Here is a 21127-nt window from a genome sequence, read left to right as displayed (position 1 = left end):
TGGTGTTTCGCTGAACATGCTACTTAACTGTAACCTGTTCCAAACTGGCCCCAATGGGCCAAAAAGACCTTTACTGTTTAGCTCAACTGCATTTAAAGAAACAGAACAATGATACTCTGAATGGGAAAAGGGACTTTTATCTTTAGTCCGAGCAGTTAAACAAGTTGAGAAAATACATCAGGGACAACCTGTGCAAACTAGAGGACCATTTAATTTATTAGAAGCAATCCTAAAGGGGACTGCTCCGCCAGAAGGAGTTGCACAAAAACCCACTATCAGAAAATGGTATGCCTACCTAACAGGAGTTGCAGAAAATATGCAATTAACTGAAGGACACACTAACGTTTCCAAATTGCAGATGCCCATAAACACAGACCCTTTAGCGTTACAACAACCTTTTAAACCTTCACCCATTCTGGATGCACCGCCCCTCACTGAGGGTACTCCAACAGAAAACATTTGGTTTACGGATGCTTCAGCAAAAAGAGTAAATAGTAAATGGCAATATAAGGCCATTGCATTAGATATTACCACTGGCAAACAAGTAATAGAAGAAGGTGAAGGCAGTGCACAAGTAGGAGAAATAAGAGCAGATGTTTTGGCAGCACAGAATGGAGCAAAAATCATATATGTAGACTCTCATGCTGTGTGGGCCGGTGCCACACAGTGGCTTTGTCAATGGGAAGCCTTGGATTGGGAAGTAAATAGATTCCCAGTTTGGGGAAACGAATATTGGCAATTATTATTAAATATAGCCAGGAAAACACCTTTCAAGATGGGATGGGTAAAAGCTCATGCTAAGGATAATCAACCAGCCACAAAGTGGAATCAAAAGGTAGATGAGCTAACTAAAATTAGGAAAATTACCTTAAAACCTGAGTGGTATTGATTGGGAGAATGGTTACATCAAAACCTAGGCCACACAGGTAAAGAAGCACTTTACTTTGCTACACAGAGTAAAGACTGGCCTACAAACAGGAAAACTTGTGAAACTATTCTTACAGAATGTCCCCAGTGTAGACTGAAATTACAAACAGATTATCCTGCTAAAACACCACCTCTACATATTAATGAAGGGAAAACTTTATGGTCTACATGGCAAATTGATTATATCGGACCATTCAAATCCTCTGCAGGGTATCGATACATCCTCACAGGAGTGGAAGTAGTCTCTTGCTTGCTTATGGTGACTAAGTGTCGGAAAGCCAATGGACAAAATACAGTGCAAGGGCTATAAGTTTGATTCTCAAATCTGCCTACTCCTGATGTTATCCAAAGTGATAATGGCTCACATTTTTCATGTAAGGAAGTGCAAGATTGGGCAAAACAAGAGGGAATTAAATGGGTGTTCCACACCCCATACTACCCTCAATCAAATGGGATGGTAGAAAGAGCTAATGGCTTATTGAAAAGAAATCTCAAACTACATGAGACTCAACTGGATACGCGACTCCCCAAAGTACTCCATCAATTAAATAATCGATATGGGCCTACTGGAAGCCCCGTAAGCCGAGCATTCTTTATAAAAACTGAGCTTAATGCTCCGCCTGCTGGGAAAAGAGAATATCCAATGACATTACAGCCAGGACAGCCTGTGATGGTCAATTTACCATCCATCAGTACTGTGCCTATGACTTTAATTAAACCTCATGGCCCACTTGCCTGGGAAGCTACTGGTAGCAGTGGTGCAAAACATAGAATTACTGCACAATGGATTTTTCCTTCTTTTTAATGGGGTAACCTGTTCGGACTCTCCCCACTGAAACGAGTCTCTGTTTTCTCTTATAGCACCCCACGGGATGACAAACAGAAATGCTGTGTTCATGCTACTATTCCAAACCCTGACAATGCCACTCCTCTTAACCTGTGGTCAAAGAACCCCAGGATGGCCATGGTCTCAAGCTCGTGTTAAGTACACTGGGAGTATGGGAATACACTCGAGTAAGGGAGATTTAAATCCTTCCACCGTGGTCATGCATGGAACTGAAACATACTTAGAAAACGAATGGAGCTGGGATAAAGATGAAGCTGATAATAAAATTCCCCGACTTCGAGGAATGGCAGGAAAATAAATTAAAATAGGATGCCGAATGATCAATGCGTCTACCCATGAGAAGGCGTCTCAGATTTCTGTGTACAACATTACATCAAACCCAGTAGTAAAAGATACAAAACTTTGCGCCTCTGAAAAATTGGACTGTTGGTACAATTTTACCTTAATACAACCTGGTTTTGTCTGCCTCTGGGCTCATCACAGTGCGGGACTATCATTTAAATTTAAAATAGACATTACTAAACCTAGTACAACAACATCTGCCTCAATTGTAAAGGATAAGAAAACTCTGTCCCCACAAATTTCTGAAATTGGACCGTATGTGATCAAAAATACAGGCCAACAACGAGTGTTATTTAATCCATCATGGTCTCTTAAAAAGAGTAGAACTACTAATGCAAATTAATATCTCTACAATCAAACCAACCTGTTCACCATTCCTAAGTACGACCTATGCAGAATGGTTAGCATGGTTATGTGGACAAACCCTTACCTCCCCAAGACGAACAAGGAGAGATATGGCTGGTATCATAGAGACAGGACTGGGACTCTTAAACAGTATAGATGCCGAAGTACTCGTAAATAAACTGAGTACAGCAACAAGTGATTTAAACAAATTAGAACACCCACTGCAGTCTTCTCTATTAGCATTGGGAACTAACCAATGGCTTTTATCCAATATATTGCCTCAGTGGGAAAGAATTAATGAAAGGGACCACGAATTGATTGTGGATGCACTTGGTGCAGCCCAAAATAATGTTTCTCTAGCCCTTAGTTGTACCCAGGCTCAACTGTGGATGCAATCTATGGTAGCAGCAATTATAAGAGAAGGTGAAGAGGGCACCTTACCCACTGAAATTCGAAAGGTAATTTGGGATAATGCAACTAAATTTGAGAAAGAATTCCAATCCTGGTGGTATTTGGTTAATTTCACTTATGACCCCATCAACAATAAGGCCACAGCTTTTGTCTTAACAATTCACAATGCTTCGGTATATACCATATACCCAATCATTGCGTTAGGATTAAATCACAATGGAGCTATACTCTATCCATTAGAACATGGAGTGTGGGCCCAACAAAATGGAAACAAATGGCAAACTGTTGATGTTAACGCATGCGTTGTACGGGAACAAGGATTTATTTGTGAGAGTAACACCATCAAAGCCCAAGACATTTGTCTTGACACTGGACAAAATGTTTGTCATTTTGAAATACATCCCGGTGAAGCCCCTGAAACTGTACTTGTATATATTGGAAAAGGATGTGTTTGTATGAGAACCCTTTGTGGTTTTATATTTGTAGATAACATTACTGTAAATACAATCGCTCAAATATTTGTGTTTGTAACTTTACTAACATTGTGGGATGCAACTTTAATTATTCAGCTCCTGTTACGTCCTATCAATTGTTACAATCTAATTATACATTGAGTGAAGATTTATTGCCTACCTCCATCGGAATGAAGCTTACATTGGTGAAGAAACTACTACAACACAGTGACCTGTGTCAACTGCTAGAACGTGTCTGAGACAATGGACACAAAACTCGAATCACCGTTCATCATGATACAGAAGAGATACGCCATGTCTTGGAAAGAGTGAAGAAGGATGAAGAACACCATTGGTTGGAAACTCTTCTTGGGTGGTCACCGACAGCAATGGGAGTGTTTAATCTTATGCTTCATCCAGTTGTAATTTTACTAACTCTAACTTTAATATGTCTGTTGCTTAAAATTATACTGTATATAAAGCTTTGGTACATGATAAAACAAATAACCCAACTTCAACCACCCAAAACATACAAATTAACACACAACAAATAGCAGTGCTTCACTATCTACTTACCGTGGATCTATAAGTGCATATACTATTAATATACTATTTATGGCACAGAGGCAAGAGGTGACCGTACCACCACTCTGAGAAAAAGATGAATTGACTATAGTCATGGGGTGGAGTGTGACAGTGTGCTCCCCCGCCCAACCTGACCTTTATCTCCTGTAACCCTGCTCAAACGATAACTACCGGGGCAGTCGTTAGTGGATGCCAATAGTGATAGCTTTGTCCATTAACAAAGTGGATTTGGGAACCAGATAACAACACAATAGCCCTTGGTTACTGTGAGCAATACACCCACCTAACCACAGTTGTCAGTATGCAAATATGACTATGAGTCAATCATCTTACCCCTATAAATAGTGAGCAGCCCAAGAGCCCTTTGAGCTCTCCTGCACGGCAGCGGGCTGCACGCCAGTATCTCCCCTTGAGTAGGGATGCCTCTCAAGGTTACTCCTCGAGGTTGAGAGATTCCTTGCCGCCAACAGATACTCGGTAAGTGACTAGTAGCAGGCTAAAATTTGGAATCTTAGCTAAGTGATATAAAGGATTGATTGCGCATATATAATCCTTTAGACATAAACCGTTGACCAAGACTGGGACTAGGGTTGGATCCAGCCACACCTAAACTCCTCTCTGAGAAGTTTAGAAAGCAAGGGGGTCCTTTCTGAACCTCATGACTCAACGGGAGGGTCTCCCTGACAGTTTTGTCTGACCCTGTCCTCTATGCAGTAAATAATCAAGTGTACCTTGCCATCGAATCTTGTTCCTTGTTGCATTTACCATTGCACTTTGTTAATTCACACTTTAACTCACTGTTTTCTATCAATAAAGTATTGTTGCTTTTCTCTTACGAGTGAAGTGCAGTCTCACTCCATCCGCGACACTGGGCTGTGGGCAGGCTGGGGGGAGCCCCGGGGAGACAGGGCAAGGCTGTTAAGGCTGGTAAGTGCCCTCAGGGCCCTGACAAAGTATATATGTCTCTGTATTCATACTTGACAGAAAATGTATCTGTTTTAATACTCTTAACCTGAAGTTGCTGTCTGTGAATTTTTTAAGATTTAAATGGCAAAGTAGGGTCATCATTATGAGTTTGTGCAAAGGCAATCACATAGAATCACAGACCAGCTGAGGTGGGAGGGGACCTCTGGAGGTCACCTCGTCCAACCTCCCTGCTCAAGCAGGGCCACGTAGAATCAGTTGCTCAGGATCATGTCCAGTCCATTTTTTAATATCTCTAAAGAGGGAGACTCCACAACCTGGGCAGCCTGTGCCAGTGCTCGGTCACCCTCACAGTGAAAAAGTGTTTCCTGATGTTCAGAGGGAACGCCTTGTGTTTCTGTTCGTGCCCATTGCCTCTGGTCCTGGCACTGGACGCCACTGAAAAGAGCTTGGATCCCTCTTCTCTACAGCCTCCCTTCAGGTATGTGTATACATTGATGAGATCTGCCCCTCCCCCTAACCCAAGCCTTCTCTTCTCCAGGCTACAGAGTCCCAGTCTAGGCTAAACAGTCCCAGATATATATATAGTAATATAAAGTTCCTGTATTACCAAATGTGTCATGGTTTATCAAAGAATGACACAATAAAAAGTATATTTTCTACCAAAAGGAGTGCAAGCCTTGGGTTTTGAAGCTGTACATTGGAAGTGGCTCAACTTCTTCATCCTACAAGCAACATAACCATCCTGGGATTATTACTCTGAATCTTATAAACATTTTTCCATATAATGATACTGCTCAGCTCCTTAAATCAAACTCTGCAATCATTCTTGTCATTTGCTGGATGAACCCCAGTTCACCAGTCCTTGCTGGCCGTCCAAATCCTGCATCCAGTGTTATGAAGCATTCATGGAGTCGAGTACCAGAGCTGTATGCCACTGCCTCACAGGGAAGCCAACTGCACTAGCAAGTGGTATGCAAATCTGTGATAACTCGCTGGGACAGCAGATCTTACAGCTGTGGTACTGTTGTATATGAAGTCCTTTGTGAAGTAAAAATAAAAACTTTTGATGTATTGCAGTCATTTGAAAAATAATGGAAAAGATAAATATTGAGGCAACATTATTACTCTAACAGAATAAATTCTGTTTGTGAAGAGAAAACATATCAGATATTACAATTTACACTGATTTGCATGGGTGTTACTGTTTAGTCTCCTATGGTGAAATTCCTGCTAGTGTAAGAGAGCTGCCCTTCACCGATACTTCCAGTATACAACAGCATCAAATTTGTGTCTCTTTTCAGTGGGAGGTACTTTGTAGAAATACCACCAGGTATTTTTGACAATATGTGAGCAAGGAATTGTGAGTTATGAAGGCCTATGAAAACATAATAGCTGCTAAAAAAGACTATTGATTTGAGGGTTAGTGGTACTCAAGTGTATAAATGGAGTTAATAACTGGTAGGAACCCAGAGGTGCAGGTAGTGGAATGACTTAATGGTGCTTACATGACAAATTAGTGGTAAACTCCAGATTCAGTTCTTAGCTTACTGTTTCCTGGGCAGTGATCCATGTATCTTCATCAGTGTACTGAAACTTTTTTTTAATTGTGATTTCATGTTGTTGACAGAATGTATTTGTGTGCTGTTTAGCTGCACAAACATTTCTACAGTTCCTTCCAGCATTCATGGAGCACCTGTACAGGAAACTTTCTAGATTCCAAACAATGTCATAGTGGCTGAGTGGGAATTCTTACTGTGGAAAAAAAAAAAGCTACTTCCACAGGAAATTCCCAATCATCCATTCCCATGGCTGCCTTACTGCACTTAATGCTACACAGCGTTTATGGATGGCCATAAATGCTTGCTGTTCCAAACCTAACTTTTATTCAAATTACTGATTTTTCAGCACTCATAAATCAGTGTGCTGTCGCTGGCAGGCACGTTTATATCCTGCATCTAGCAAGCTTTTGTCTCAGAGCGGCATTATACTGCTGCTGACCTTTACCACTTCTGTTAGCCATAGAATGATGCTAAACTTAGATAATAACCAAGAGGAGATTAATATTGAGGCACCACTTGGCTCTGTTTCAGGTTGCATTGCTTCTTGGCAGAACAAAAGTGTTTTAAAATCAGCATAGTCAGCAAGTCCTGCATTTCCTTCATAAGGAGAACTTATTCAGTGATGGATGTCATACTGGCCTGAGTGTAAGAACAAGAGTGTAGCCAGCAGGTTGAGAGAAGTGATTCTTCCCCTGTGTTTGGAACTTCAGAGACTGCTGCTGGAGCACTGTACCCAGTTTTGGGCTGCCCAGTACCAGAGAGACATTGCCATATTAGAACGAGTCTAGCAGAGAGCCAACAGAAAGCTTATAGGGCTGGACAACATGATGCATGAGGAGGGGCTGAGAGAACCAGCTGGGTTTGTTCAACCTTTAGAAGAGTAGGCTAAGGGGGAACCAGCTGGGTTTGTTCAACCTTTAGAAGAGCAGGCAGTGGTGGTGCTGCTCTCTGTTACTCCCTAAATGGCAAGGTGTAGAGAGATGGAGCCAGAATCTTCTCAGAGGTGTACAGTTGAAGGATGAGGGGCAACAGACACAAGTTAGAACGTGGAAAATGCTGACTCTACAAGGGGAAAAAAACCCCATAGGAGTGGTGAAACACTGGAGCAGGTTGCCCAGAGTAGTTCTTGAACTACTGTATTTTGGAGATATTAAAAACTCAGCTGTGTTGCCTGCTCTAACTGTACGTGCTTTGAGCAGGATGTTTGATCTAGAAGTGCTCTAGAGGTCCCTTCCACCTATATGATTTTTTGGTTATTTGTTACTGTAACAGTTCTTGTGCTTCCTTACAGACCCCTGGTATAGGGACCAGGCAAAAGGGATTTCAGAGCTACAGATAAAAGCATGTAGATTAGAGGAATCCTGTCTGATTTACTCAGCTGGATCCAGAACTGGTTATTACCTGGTCCCATGGTGCAGGGAAAAGAGACATAGCCTCAAAGTCTAGATTTACCTAGCCAAAGTATTTCTTAAACGCTTGTATTATAAGCTGTACATATGAAAAAAAGAAACTTTCTTATAGTCTCAAAGGGCTGCAGTTAACTTGCCCCAAAATTGGGGACTGTTGTTGTCTTAACCAGTTTCTGCCTGAAGTGCAAGGAGTGTTGCTTTGACTGTCCTTCCTCCATTATAAATACCAGTATTTGTGTGTTGGTACGTGATTTTTTTAATCCCAATCTTAACACTTAACAGCATAGGCCTTTTCCCTTAAAGGAAGGGTAAGAGAATAAATATGTACCAGATCCCAGTCACGTTGCTTAATGCTTGAGGGGTAGTCACTTGGATCATACCACAAAGATCAGGTAAAAACCTCCATAGAAGAGCCTTCTAAAAATAAACACAATAGTCTCAGAAGTATGTAGTCAGTGCAGAAAACTGTGGAAAAGGGGAAAAACTTGTGGTCAAAAGATACTAGTTTTGTGCATCAGTGGCTTCTGAAGGAACATCAGCCAAGGAGGAAAGCCGTGATTATTGATAGGCTGAGATCCTTCTACCCCCAATGTAACCTAAATTTGTAGTGTCACATATGAACAAACTGGGGAAAAAAAAGTCTGAAGAAACTTTGGAGTTTAGTCAGTATGACTTGACTGCAAGGTCTAGATGTTTATGTTAAACTCAGGTAGAAGTAAGCATAATACTGAATCTTTTCACTTTCTACTGTATAAAATTAGGTTTTTATTTCTAGCTTAAATCTTGATTTTTGTAAGTAAATTGTCACTTTTTAAAGTGATATATCAAAATGGTTGTGTTATGGAAATGAAATCCTGGAAGATAGAGGAGCTGAATGAAGAAGTTTGTCTTTTTAAAAAAAAAAAGTTGTACATCCTTGTTCAGTCAGTCTTGCCTGAAATAAATTTGTACTGGTATAGTTGACATTTTATAGCTCACTGGGGGCAAATGATGTGAATATATTGATAAAGTCATATATGTAATTATGATAGGTAGAAATGAAAGGGAAGGTTAAAAGGAAAGTAAGTGACTCAGAGCAAATTATCATGTTTTATTTAAAGTATTCTACAAACATTTAATAATGTGTAACCCTTTTATGGTTGAAGAACTAAGTATATTTATGAAGGAATCTGTGTGGTGGTGTTTAGTTCATAGATTTTTTGGTAGTGATTTTCTATTTTGTTTTTAACGTTTTCTGTCCTTCTACCTTCCCAGAGAAGAAACCTATATTAGGAATACACTGTAAAATAGTAACAGTTCTGCCTCCAAATAACTACTGCAACTCCATGGTAATATGTTTGTTCTTTTTCACGTACGTAGTTAAAATAAATGGATGATAGTTGAAGTAGGATTAGACTGTGAGTCCATATTTCATTTGAGTCTTTAATGGTCAGTGAAATTAATGGAATTACAGTGATTTATGTCAGCTGATGATCTAACCTTGTGTCATGTTGTTTCGTGGTTAAAGCACATGGCTTGGACTGCGGAGCCTTGGCTTGTTCCCTGTTTGGCCAAATGAACAGAGAACATCAGAACATACAAATCATAGTTTGTCTGTAAAATAACTCGCTACAAAAGAGTAAGTTGCCACTGCGGTAAACATACCATTCAGATTTTTTAAAAATCCTACTTTTACAAACGGAATACAAAACCCTTCTACTAAATGAATACTGTAATACTCTGCTGTACTTGGTTATGCTTTCTGGGCATGTCCAGTCTTACTCTGCTTTTCTGGTAATAATCTCTAATAGGAAAAGATTTTTAAAGGATTCATTTTGGCAGAAGCTTCATCCTCTGACAGTTACAATCCTACGTAAGGAAGAACATATTTAGATTTCTCTGTAGTAGTTATCATTCTTTCAGCTCCTTAATAAAGAAAATGCGTCAACTGTAATAAAATTCAAATTAGTTTTTCAGTTTAGTTTAAAGTTTATCTTTTCTTGATTGATAGGTCTTGCTAGAACCCCTAATTCAGAACGGTTTCAAAATATTCCTCTCTCCACTGTTGTACTCTCTGAAGGGCTGGAAAGACAAAATATCTGCTTTGGGTATCATCAACATTAAATCTCTGGAGTATAATGGCAGTTTCTTCTGTACTTTCAACTTTAACCAGTGAACTCAGTATCTCAGCTGTTTTTTATTATCTATGCAAGTTGTTGCATGGCAAAAGAAACTAGGAGAAAAAAGAAGCTTAGCTGCCACGTACCTATACATCGTAACTTGAACCGTCTGTATTTACCCTTGCTTTGGCAGAGACAGAGAGATACAGTACAAGTATCGGTTACTTAAAGCAAAATGGAAATCTTGAGACCAGTCAAATGCTGTTTGTTTTGTGCTGGTATTACCAATGTGACTTGTGTTCTACTTACATGTATGTATAGCTTGCTTCTGGACATCTGCTTTATGTTACCTCTCCTTGCCTGCTCCCCACCCTCTCTCTCAAACACACAGTTGCAAACATAAAAAATAATTTCTGCCAAAGTAGGAATTGAGGTGTTGTTTTTTTTTTTGTCTTGGGCTTTCAATTGATTGATATTTGAGGCTCCTGTATCACTTCATCCAGCAATTAAAGCAAGATAGAAAATTTTTTAACCTAATCAGTAGCCTTGCTTAATTTAAGATTAATTTAAGATTTTCAGCAAATATTGACAGTACTTTACACTGCACATGCAATGACTAGAGAGATTACGGATCAATTTCACACATTGAAAAAAGATGAAAAAACTCTTCTAAGTCATTGTACAAGAGTAAGAATATTAAAATACTTGAGAAAAAATCAGATTTTTGAACAGCAAAACAAGATTTTGTTAAATAAACTATTTAATGTATTAGCCTCTCAATAACAGTAGCGAGCCTTTGCAGTTCAAGAGACAAAAGTTCCTTACTTAGATGTGATAAAACTACCTCTTGTATCAAACATATTTCAAGCTGAGTGAAAGAGTGCCTTCAAATGGGTCTACATGTCACGTACTCGCCAAGGTATAAAGGATGCCTGTGAAAGTCAGCTACAGATGTGTCTGACTTATAGCTTGTACCAGCTGATGAATGTAATGTTCTTTCCGCCTGCTAAATACTACAGAATAGTTGGGCATGTTTCTATAATAGTTCAACCATAATTACTGGAAACTTATTGATTAGTTACTGTCCTCTGGTTAACTATAAGCTAACAAACGTGCTATTGTCTTTGGAGAACTCACTGTACATCAGCTAGCACTTCTCCTGAAAGCTCATAATTAGCTTCTTATTATTAGAAGATGGTTTTTCTTTTTACCCTAAAGAAAACTAAATGGAAATTCATTACGCTTTCCTTCGTATCAAGTTTTGTTTTACTGTCCATTATACAAAAGTCAAAGAAGTGGTTGCGTTATTTTTCTGTCACTGTTTCCACATAAAGCCTTGTTCCTCCATCTCTGTTTTGTTGTTCTGCAGAGCTCCCATGACACAGAGCAGATCAAAAAAGGTGCTTTAATCGATCAGTTATGGTTTCTTTCCCATGGAGAATCCAGAGTGATATAAATCTGGCTAGCAACATGAAAGACCTTATATACTCTGAAGTTAATTTGTTTTATTTCTCACTAAGATGTAGGAGTTTTTTTGAGATTACTTGGGTAAATTGTATTCAGTTTATTTCAGCTTGTGTGGTTTATAATTCATTTTTTTCAGTTTCCTATCAGCTTTAAAAAAGGTTGTTAAATGTCTAGTGTGAAGAAGCTGTAATCAGATGTCCTCTTGAAAGTGAGGTGGAGTAATTGTCTGCAGCTGTCCATTCTGGCCTTCTGCTTAGATGCTACATAAGGTGAGGTTTTAGTTTAAACAGCTTTTATCGAGGTACGCTAAGCTGGTGTTGAACCTAGTGGAGACCATTTTTATCTTGCTGGCTCCATGTAAGGTCAGTTTCTTCCTGAACTAATTAGAGTTTCCTGAGGAGATCTTGCCATGCATTTGTGTTAGTTCATGTTCTTCTAATACCAATTTAAATTCAAAAGGTATGTGAACTAACTGCGCTCCTGTCTTGAGGTTCTGGAGATGTGCTGGCTCATGCTAGATATCCTTCTGAAGAAAAAACATCTGTAGTAATCACTTGCCACTGTAAGACTTAGGTGGCTTCTGGCTGCGGGATTTCTTAAAGGTACAATAGATTCTTATAGGGAAAGTCAAAATACGCTCCTTCGAGTGAATTGCTAATCACCCCTTTTCTTAAGAGTTATAATCTAAATATATCCTTTTAGGTTTATTTTTTGATAAATCAGATTTGGATTACACAGTAGTTCTTTACATGCTAAGGAAAGCTGAATGTTAAGTTTGCGTTTGCTACAGATGTTTGCTGTGTCCCTTTGGCTGGTGGGAATAAAATGGTTGAAAGCCTTGCAGGTAGATATGCACCATTATTAGAGGCTTGTGGAAAAACTATGTGGTGAAGTCCAGTGTATTAATACCTGGAAAGTAATATTGTAGCAGTTTGGGGTAAAAAAGTCTCTTTTTTAGGGGGGACCAGCTGGAATTCAGAATACTTGAAGAAATCTTTTGATTATATGAGCTCACTCTAAGCAATCTTTTGATTATATGAGCTCACTCTAAGCATTATGTTGATGATGATATTACATTGCCTTCACAAACATACGGTGCTTGGGGCCATTTAAATATCTTTGTGGTTAAAGTACCTGTATCTTCCTTCAAAAATGCCACGAAGGGAGATTACAAAACTGATTATTTTGGCCCGTTCTGTACAAATAATGACTTCTCTTTAAAACCTGTGGCTGAAAAGATGGTTTAGTGTAAACTCTGTGGTGAATGAAAAGACAGCAGTGTGTCAAAAGTGAACTCCTCCATTTACTCACCTCCCAACAATTCATAACAGTTTACAGCTAGTGCCTTAGATATTAACCTTTTTAATGCTCAGTGTAGAGCCACCTCTAAGCAAACTGTTTTTATTCAGGTGAACTTTTTTAGTGTTGCTTGTTAATCACATTTCTTGGATGGGTCTCTTAAGAATTCTTGTGGGTTTTTTTTTAATTCTGCTTCTGAAGATTGTTAGGGGGAGATGGCTAGTTTCAGCTTTGATAGCAATTTCTGCATTGCATGGACCGTTTGGGCAGGTTAGAGTAGGACAAATTGCTGCATTATCAAGATTACCTGGAGAAAGGGGACCCCCAGTGATGTTTTCCTCAAGGGGAATAAAAATGGCTGGCTCGTCTCTCTTGGAGAGGGAAAAGTCTTCAGTGTTGGTGAGCAGCCTGCAAAGTAAACTATCCCATCTATTGATTCAGCTTCAGAAACTTATTTCAGTATTCTCTGACAAGAAGACAATTTGAAATTCCCATCTGGACTGAAGAGTCCTTTACAGTGCTGTGATACAAGATAATAAGCCCTGCAGAATGTTTGATTTCATTCACATGTGATACTGGAACTGTCTTGCACTGATAGCCATCGTTCAGTAGCAATACAGAAACAAATCCATGTGGTTTTCCCATAGAGGACACAAGTGTCATGGCAGATTGTTGAAGTTTAATTACTACTAGCTGTCATGCATAAGGGTTTTAATATCTGGAAACTTGTTCCAGGTCATCAGATAGGACCACAAAGATGATTAATGGGATGGAGGATCTTACATATGAGGAGAAGCTGAGAGAGCTGGGGCTGTTCAGCCTGAAGAGGAGAAGATTCATGGGCAATCTTATCCATGTTTCTAAATGCTTGATGAGAGGGAATGAAGAAGAGGGAGCCAGACTTCTCAGGAAGAGAAGACAGGACAAGAGGCAATGGGCACACATTAAAACCCATGAAATTCTGTTTGAACACAAGAGAAGACTTTTTTTTACTGTAGGACACGGGTCGAACACTGGCACAAGTTTCCCAGAGAGGCTGTGGAGTCTCCATCTGTGGAGATACTCAAAACCTGCTGGACAACTTGTCCTGTTGTCCTGGGCAGCCTGCTATAGGTGACTGTGCTTGAGCAGGGGGGTTAGACTAGGTGGTCTAGAGAGTTCCCGTCCATCCTCAACGATTACGTGGTTTTGTGAATAGGCCAAAAGTTGTGCAGTGCTGTATTTTTTCAGGACTCTTTAAACAGAATTCAGATTTGGGCCTCATGTACCCTTGGACCGAAATAGTTCTTGTTGCATTCCAGAGGTGTAGCATTATCCCATGGGAACAATCTAATTTTTGCAGTTTCTCCAAACCTATGGCTTTCCCCACTGAGAGCAAGAATTGCTGTCTCTCACATGCTAGCATAATCAATATACTGTTTTACATAACTTGTTTCTATATTTAAGACAGGTAGTGCTATCTATTAGTCAGGTTCCCTGATACATCCTACATCTGCTCTTTAGTTGCTTACAACATTTTGTTTGGGCTGAAATTTTTCATCTTGTGTGTATGCTCTACCTTTCTTTAATTTTATTTTTTTTCTAATTTTGGTGTAGTGAAAACTACAGTTGGAGCAATTCAGCTTTTTCCTGAAACTAGGGGGAAAAGAGTAATTTGCCCTTGTCTTCAGTGCTTCAAGCAGGTTGTCAGGAAAATTGGCTAAGCTTGTATGCACGTATGTTTTCCATAGATTGTGTCTGGTACTTAGAACTACTTTCCCTACCATTGCACATCTGCTGTGGACTTGCTGGATTCAGTGGCCTTAAGTGAGTCATAAAAATCTCTTCAGTGTTGTCAGTTATGCTTTTGCTGGCCCAAATAGCTGGAGCTGCCTGCCTGAATGAAGGAGCAAGAATTAGTTGTGTGAGGACAGCAGGAGTGTAAACTGGGACAAGGATCATTTAGGCTTTAAGGTCTCCTGGCAATGAGATGACAAACCTTTGAAGGGAAGGGATTCTTACTGCTGTAGATGATGGGGAAGAAAAAGACGGTAAGCTGCTGCTCCTGCCTCTTTTAGCCTTCACCTTAGTCTGTGAGCGCGCATGTGGGTTCTGAAAACTAATGGCACATGGCTGAAGCCAAGAGCAAAGGTGAATGTCCGAAATCAGAAACTGTAGCCGTCTCTTATTTCTGTTCTCCTAGAAGAAAGAGAGGGTACTTGCTGACAGGTAGTTTAACTAGTTTGAGGCATCTGGCTATGACTGCCTGAGAAAGGGCACCCACATGTGTTTAGGAGTGGGAAAGCAGCAGCTTGGTGAAAGCAGCAGCTTGGTGAAAGCAGTACCTTGGTATTCTACTTCAGTAGTTTTGGATCCATTTGCTGGTTATCACTTGGGAAAACTTGTACTATCATGAGGTTCAGTGGATCACACTTTTTTTTGCCTTTCCACCATAGCATCAGCTTTCTTGGTGCTAGTGCAAGCAAGTGTGAAACACTTCATCTCCTCCAAGGATCAGGGCAGATGCCACAGAGCTTTGGGACTTCGGTTCTGTGCCTCACTGGTGAAGCCCACCCAAGAGGGTGAAAAAGTTTCTAGCTAATCATCAGACACATTGTCTTTTTCAGACAGGTTTCTTAAGGAAACAAGCTTCAATGATTGAACTGTGTTGGCTTTTCTGCCCCAGTCTGTTTTCAACCCATCAGTCCATTTGAACCAGATTTGGCAGGGGAGTGAGGTCCTTAAAAACATGAAGTTCCGATTTTCATGAAAATCAGTGTCTGCTTTTGGAATGGATTAGTGTCCCATTGAGGACTAGTGTCCCACTGAGGAAAGAGGTACACTGAGGTCAGCAGGCAAGTTCGCAGGCTAGTCTGCACATGCATGAATGGCCAAGCAGGATACATGTAGTAGAACCAGTCCCAGCAACTGCTGCTTCTTGCCTAGGTTTTATGTGAGGGAGCTGTGTGTGTTTGGGAAGGGGGGGATGCAGGGAAGTAGGACACATTCAAAGAAACAGGCTTTCTTATTTCTGCTCTTTGAGAAACATCTTGTGGGAACTGTATTCTCTCTTTCCCAGTAGATGTCTGAGGCAGACAGCTACATGACGTCTAGTTATCAGAACACGAATGTCTTTTCTCTCCCAGTAAGGGCTGTTCTTGCTGCCTCAGCTTGTACTGTGGCTGTAGAAGAGTTTTACACCCTGGTTTCCATTTTATTCTTTTCTTTCAAGGTGTTGCAGGTTGAGAAAGATACTTCGATCTGGAATCTCAAAATCGAATACCTGGATTTTCTTTCCAGTCACAGATCGAAGAGCTAGCCAGAGAAACCTTCAGCTTTCAGCAGTGATCTCAAAATTCACACAGTAGTGTCCTGACATATTTCAGTTTTCAAGAAACCCGTTCCTCTTGTATAAAGTAGCTATATACTTTTTGCTAACTGTTTGAAATGGTTACTGAATTCTTTTTTACTCTTTTAACGTATCTTGCAGATCTAAACTTCCAGTGCAGACAGGAAAACTGTATAACCCAGGGATTTTATAGCACCCTGTTTCATTAAACAAAAAAACCTAAACCACCCCTATCTTGGAGGAACTTTTCTGTACCTATTGTAGCATATAGTTTGTACCTGCTTAGCACATCCACATGCTTAGCTGTGTTTGTTCAGAAGACTATCAAAGCACATGTTTGTAATACACATCAGTTGCCATATACATTGTAAATACATCTCGTGGGAAGGTGTGGAAGGGGAAGTTGAAACGGCTCTTTTGCCGATGATTAAACCAAAACAAAAACAACTGCTGATTCCCTGGCCAGCCAGCTTGCTGGGACATTTTTATAATTCTTGTGCTCTGTTGTTGGAGATCTCCAATTAGCCTCAAACTGGAGCTCGCAGCTTGTGTGTGAAACAGGCAGCTGCTGGCACGCAATCTTCCCTGAAGTTGTTTCCTTTCCTTTTTCCTGAGATTTAGCGAAGGGGGGGGAAGGGGTTGGAGTCACATGGATACAAAGCTTTTGATTAATGTCCAAGCCTGTGCTGCTGCGGAGGCTTTCCAACCTCTCAGCTAACAGGGCGAGCTGGGAACCAGTGACCGCTCGTTTCCTCCAGGCTGGGTCCCCTTCCTGACGGGAAAGGAGCACGCACTGGGCTGGCTCCTCGCCTCCGGACCTCGGGCCGCTGCTGGAGCTGGGTGAGAAGGGGCTGAGGCTGCTGCGCGGCTGGGGACCGGCCGGAGCCCGGCCCCGCTATGTAACTTAGCGGGGTCTTTTGTTGTCCTTGTCCGCAGCGCAGTGCCGGGGCGCTCAGGCAGCGCTGCCTGCAGCCGGGAAAGACGCCGGGCTGGGAGCACCGCTACTCCTCGCTGCACCATGACAGAGGAAAGCAAAGGGGAAGGCAAGGGGGAAAGCGGGAAGGACTTGGAGAAGCAGCTTCGCTTGCGCGTCTGCGTCCTCAATGAGCTGCTCAAGACCGAGCGGGACTACGTGGGCACGCTGGAGTTCCTGGTGTCGGTGAGCGGAGGGGCGCGGAGCGGGGGGGGGCAGGCCTCGCCTCGCCTCGCCTCGCCTCGCCCGCCGGCCCCGCGGGGCCGCGCTCGCCCCGCTCCCGCTGCTGCGCGGGGAAGGCGGCGCCCAGCGCGGGGAGCGGGGCGGGCTGCTGCCGGCCACGGGACGGCGGGACTCGCAGCCGGGAGAGGGTTTTCCGCCCCGAGCCATGCGGGGCGACCGCTTTTGCTTAGAAGGGAGGGAGAGTAGCAGGTTTTGAAATGGCTGGGGAGGGGTCGTGTGTTCCCCCCCCCCCGGCCGCCCTCCTCGGAGAGCCTGCACCGGTGATCTCACTTTAGCACGGATCATCTCTCTTCTCCGGGCATGGAAGCTAAGGGGCTAATGTGTTTGGGTTCAGGTCTGTCTTGGGTGTGGGGGCTTGTGTTCATTACAGGGCGCCGCAGTTCCATGGCTCGCGATAGTCCTTGAAACACAGCGGTGCAGGGGGTTAAGGAGGAGGACGGAGGGGGTGCTGGTGTGCAGCAGCTGCTTGGCATTAGAGCCACATGTGGCGTTCGCTCCTGTCTTGTGATACAGGGTCAGCTGGGAAGGTAGCACGTTCTGGTGAGAGCTGCGTTGCAGCAGTTTTAGCTTCCTTCTACATCTGACTATCCCTGTTGATAGGATTATTTGTGCCAGGTAATACCCTAATCAGAAAGGCAGGAGTTTTCACTCTCTCAAAAAGCCAAAGTGACAAATTATTACAGAACAGATGTAGGCAGTGTTTCATTTGCGCATGGTCTCGGTAGCATCGCTTTAGGACCCTGTTGAGATAAGTATGTCCAAATCAGCTGCTTAAGTTTGCAAAAGATTTCACAGTAGCCCCCTCATACTCTTCTCTCCTCCCCTGTCCCATTGAAGAGGGGAAATCCTTCAAACTGCAAACTTCCTGCTTTGCTGCCTTGAGATCTGTGAACTTTCTGCTTATTATCATGAAAGAGGAAATTCTCAACTTGGCTGTGACAGGGAGAATAAAAGCACAGACACTGGAGTGAAATAAGATCTACAGAGTAGCTTATTTTCTCCATATGTTTATCCTCAGCAGAACCATGAAAAATGGTAAATGGTCCAATGTGTCTTCTATTTTTTTAAAAAAAAGTTTAACATATATGTTTGAGCAAGTGGCTGTGCGATTGTGTTTTACTTGCTTCCATTTAACAATCAGATTTTACCTATTGTAAAAAAATATCTGTCCTAAGGGAATGTTCTTCAATATTTTATCTTAAGCCCCAAATTTGGTGTGTGTCAGTCTTAAATCATTTCAGCAAATTTAAAGAATTTGTGATATCTTTAATTTTGGACTCTACAGTTTAAGACATAACAGATATTGGTGTTCAAGCAGTAAGTGCTGAGCTCCTTCTAAAGAGCAGAGTCTGTATGTATTTCAAGTTGCATCCAAATACTGAATTCAGTAATAAGTCTTTTTGCAGTTTGGATCAAGATGATCTAAATACATCATATGGAGAAAGGGAGGAGGGCTGGAGTTCAATACCTGGTTCTACGTCAAGTATTTCATATTCATTAATGGTTGTGAACAGGGTTCAAGTGACAGTTCAGAGATGTAAATCCTTCACGTGGAAATGTCACGCGTTTTAACTGTACCTCAGCCTTGGTTTGAGGACACAACTTCTGAGCTTTCCTTTGGTCTACCTGCTAGTACTGCAGTTGAGAGCAGCTGTGGTGGTGGATTTATGAGGGCCGCTGGACTAGGGCCAGTATGGAGAATGCCATATTTATTTTACATAAGCCATCAAAACCATCATTGTACTTGTTCCTATGGTTACTTCTTGATCTGGAGGCTAGATCCTCTCATTTAGGTGTCGTAGGCTTATGGTTCGCTTTCTTAAAACCATTATCAGTCCTAGGACCAGCTCTTCTGAGATACAAACACTATCCCAGCTTAATTTGTTTCACATCACGAGGTGGTCTTGAGGCACACAGCCTGGGTTCCTTTTGGGTGGAAGTGAACTGGAAGGTTTTCTGTAGGAGCACATCAGGCTGCTAATGAGTGTGCAGGTCCTGGGACTAGACTAGAGCTAGCCTGAAGTGACCAGCCTGCCAACAGTGTGGTGTCCCAGCACTGACTATTTCTCTGTCCAAACCCTATCCTATTTTCCAGGATGTCTTGTTAAAGTAGAGGCTGCCTGAGGGGTTGAATCATAGAATCACTGAGGTTGGAAAAGACCTCAAGATCATCGAGTCCAACCATTGACCCAACACCACCATGCCCACTAAACCATGTCCCTAAGCGCCTCATCTACACGTCTTTTAAATACCTCCAGGGATGGGGACTCCACCACTTCCCTGGGCAGCCTGTTCCAATGTTTAACCACTCTTTCAGTAAAGAAATTTTTCCTTACATCCAATCTAAACCTCCCCTGGCGCAACTTGAGGCCATTTCCTCTCGTCCTATCGCTGGTTACTTGGGAGAAGAGACCGACACCCACCTCGCTACAACCTCCTTTCAGGTACTTGTAGAGAGTGATGAGGTCTCCCCTGAGCCTCCTTTTCTGCAGGCTAAACAACCCCAGTTCCCTCAGCCGCTCCTCATCAGACTTGTTCTCCAGACCCCTCACCAGCTTTGTTGCCCTTCTCTGGACATGCTCCGGCACCTCAACGTCCTTCTTGTAGTGAGGGGCCCCAAACTGAACACAGTATTTGAGGTGTGGCCTTACCAGTGCTGAGTACAGGGGCACGATCACTTCCCTACTCCTGCTGGCCACACTGTTTCTGATACAGGCCAGGATGCCATTGGCCTTCTTGGCCGCCTGGGCACACTGCCGGCTCATGTTCAGCCGGCTGTCAACCAACACTCCCAGGTCCTTCTCTGCTGGGCAGCTTTCCAGCCACTCTTCCCCAAGCCTGTAGCGCTGCATGGGGTTGTTGTGGCCGAAGTGCAGGACCCGGCACTTGGCCTTGTTGAACCTCGTAAGTTCCAATAGAAGTTAAGAGTTAGGCTTCCAGGTCACCTCAACACCGTCAGTGGAACTCATTATGGTAGAAACCATGTTTCCTTTATGATTGAGAAGCTGAAGCCATTTATAGTCTTCCTAACAGTTTGCACGCAGTACCTGTAGTTTTCACTGTAGTTAATAGGAACAGAGTATTCACTTAGATAAATGAAAAAATCCAGTGGTTTCAGGGTTAGAGCCTATTTCTTCTGCGGGGTTACAGAACGTAATCTTTTATGATGTGTATGGTTCATATGGAAAAGTACATTAGCACTTGTGTAGTAGTCTAGGCGGGCAAGAGAGCTAACTTTTCACCCATTTGGACTGACATTTCCATTTTGTGTATATGCCCTGTTGAGAAGGCAGTTAAATTAAGGAACAGAAAAGTTCAGTGTTCTTCAATTGATTGTTCTTGTGTAGGAAAGGGGCAGTATATAAGTGGGATTTGTGTGGAAGCGTAACATACATCATACTGCACCTAACTCATTTTCCTGAGTACCTCATGAGATCTTGTGAAGTGAATTGATGATGTGCACGACCCCTTCGGCTGAGGCAAAATTACACTGTCGCAATGGGCAGTATGTAATATAGACAGGAGTGGAAGTGATCAAGCGTAAGCCTGATTTATCCGAGTGGTGGTAGGAGGAAACCTCTGTTGCTGATGCAGTCGTGTTGGGGAAATGGGGCTTTGCCTGGTACAGCTTGTGGCTGACTGGAGGATGAAGAGATTATAAGGAGCAAGAGACTTTGCTGGTGTGTGTCAACATGGGAAATGCTTTGCTGGTTTCCCTACACTGGAAACATGTCTTATTATATGTTAGATTTATTTAGGTTCTTCAGTTTATATTGGAATTAAAGAGCATCTCACGGAGGACAAATTTCTGGTTGCTTATTTAAAGTATTTTTATTCCCCTACTCCTCTGTGATTCTTCATCCTCCAGTTATCATCAGTGTAGTGAGAAGCAGCTTGGTTTGTGTATTCTGTCA

At 42.1% G+C, this 21127-nt stretch overlaps 2 protein-coding genes across 2 annotated transcripts in view; both read left to right on the top strand.

The window, feature by feature from the left end:
- Positions 1–2090: 2090 nt before the first annotated feature.
- Positions 2091–3878, top strand: LOC143156054 (uncharacterized). Its single transcript, XM_076328950.1, is given in 3 exon segments — positions 2091–2434; positions 2436–3372; positions 3375–3878. Coding segments are annotated over 3 exon segments (1785 nt in total).
- A 12943-nt stretch (positions 3879–16821) lies between these two features.
- PREX2 (phosphatidylinositol-3,4,5-trisphosphate dependent Rac exchange factor 2) overlaps positions 16822–21127 on the top strand; it is a 190491-nt gene continuing 186185 nt past the window's right edge. Inside the window, exons 1-2 of the mRNA XM_076329593.1 lie at positions 16822–16837; positions 16934–17156. Coding sequence (XP_076185708.1) covers positions 17016–17156 — 141 coding nt within the window. The 5' untranslated portion in view covers positions 16822–16837; positions 16934–17015. The remainder of the gene's footprint in view (positions 16838–16933; positions 17157–21127) is intronic.

This window comes from Aptenodytes patagonicus, chromosome 2 (genome assembly GCF_965638725.1).
Source record: "Aptenodytes patagonicus chromosome 2, bAptPat1.pri.cur, whole genome shotgun sequence".
Lineage (NCBI taxonomy): Eukaryota > Metazoa > Chordata > Aves > Sphenisciformes > Spheniscidae > Aptenodytes > Aptenodytes patagonicus.
This window is presented reverse-complemented; position numbering and strand designations above follow the sequence as displayed.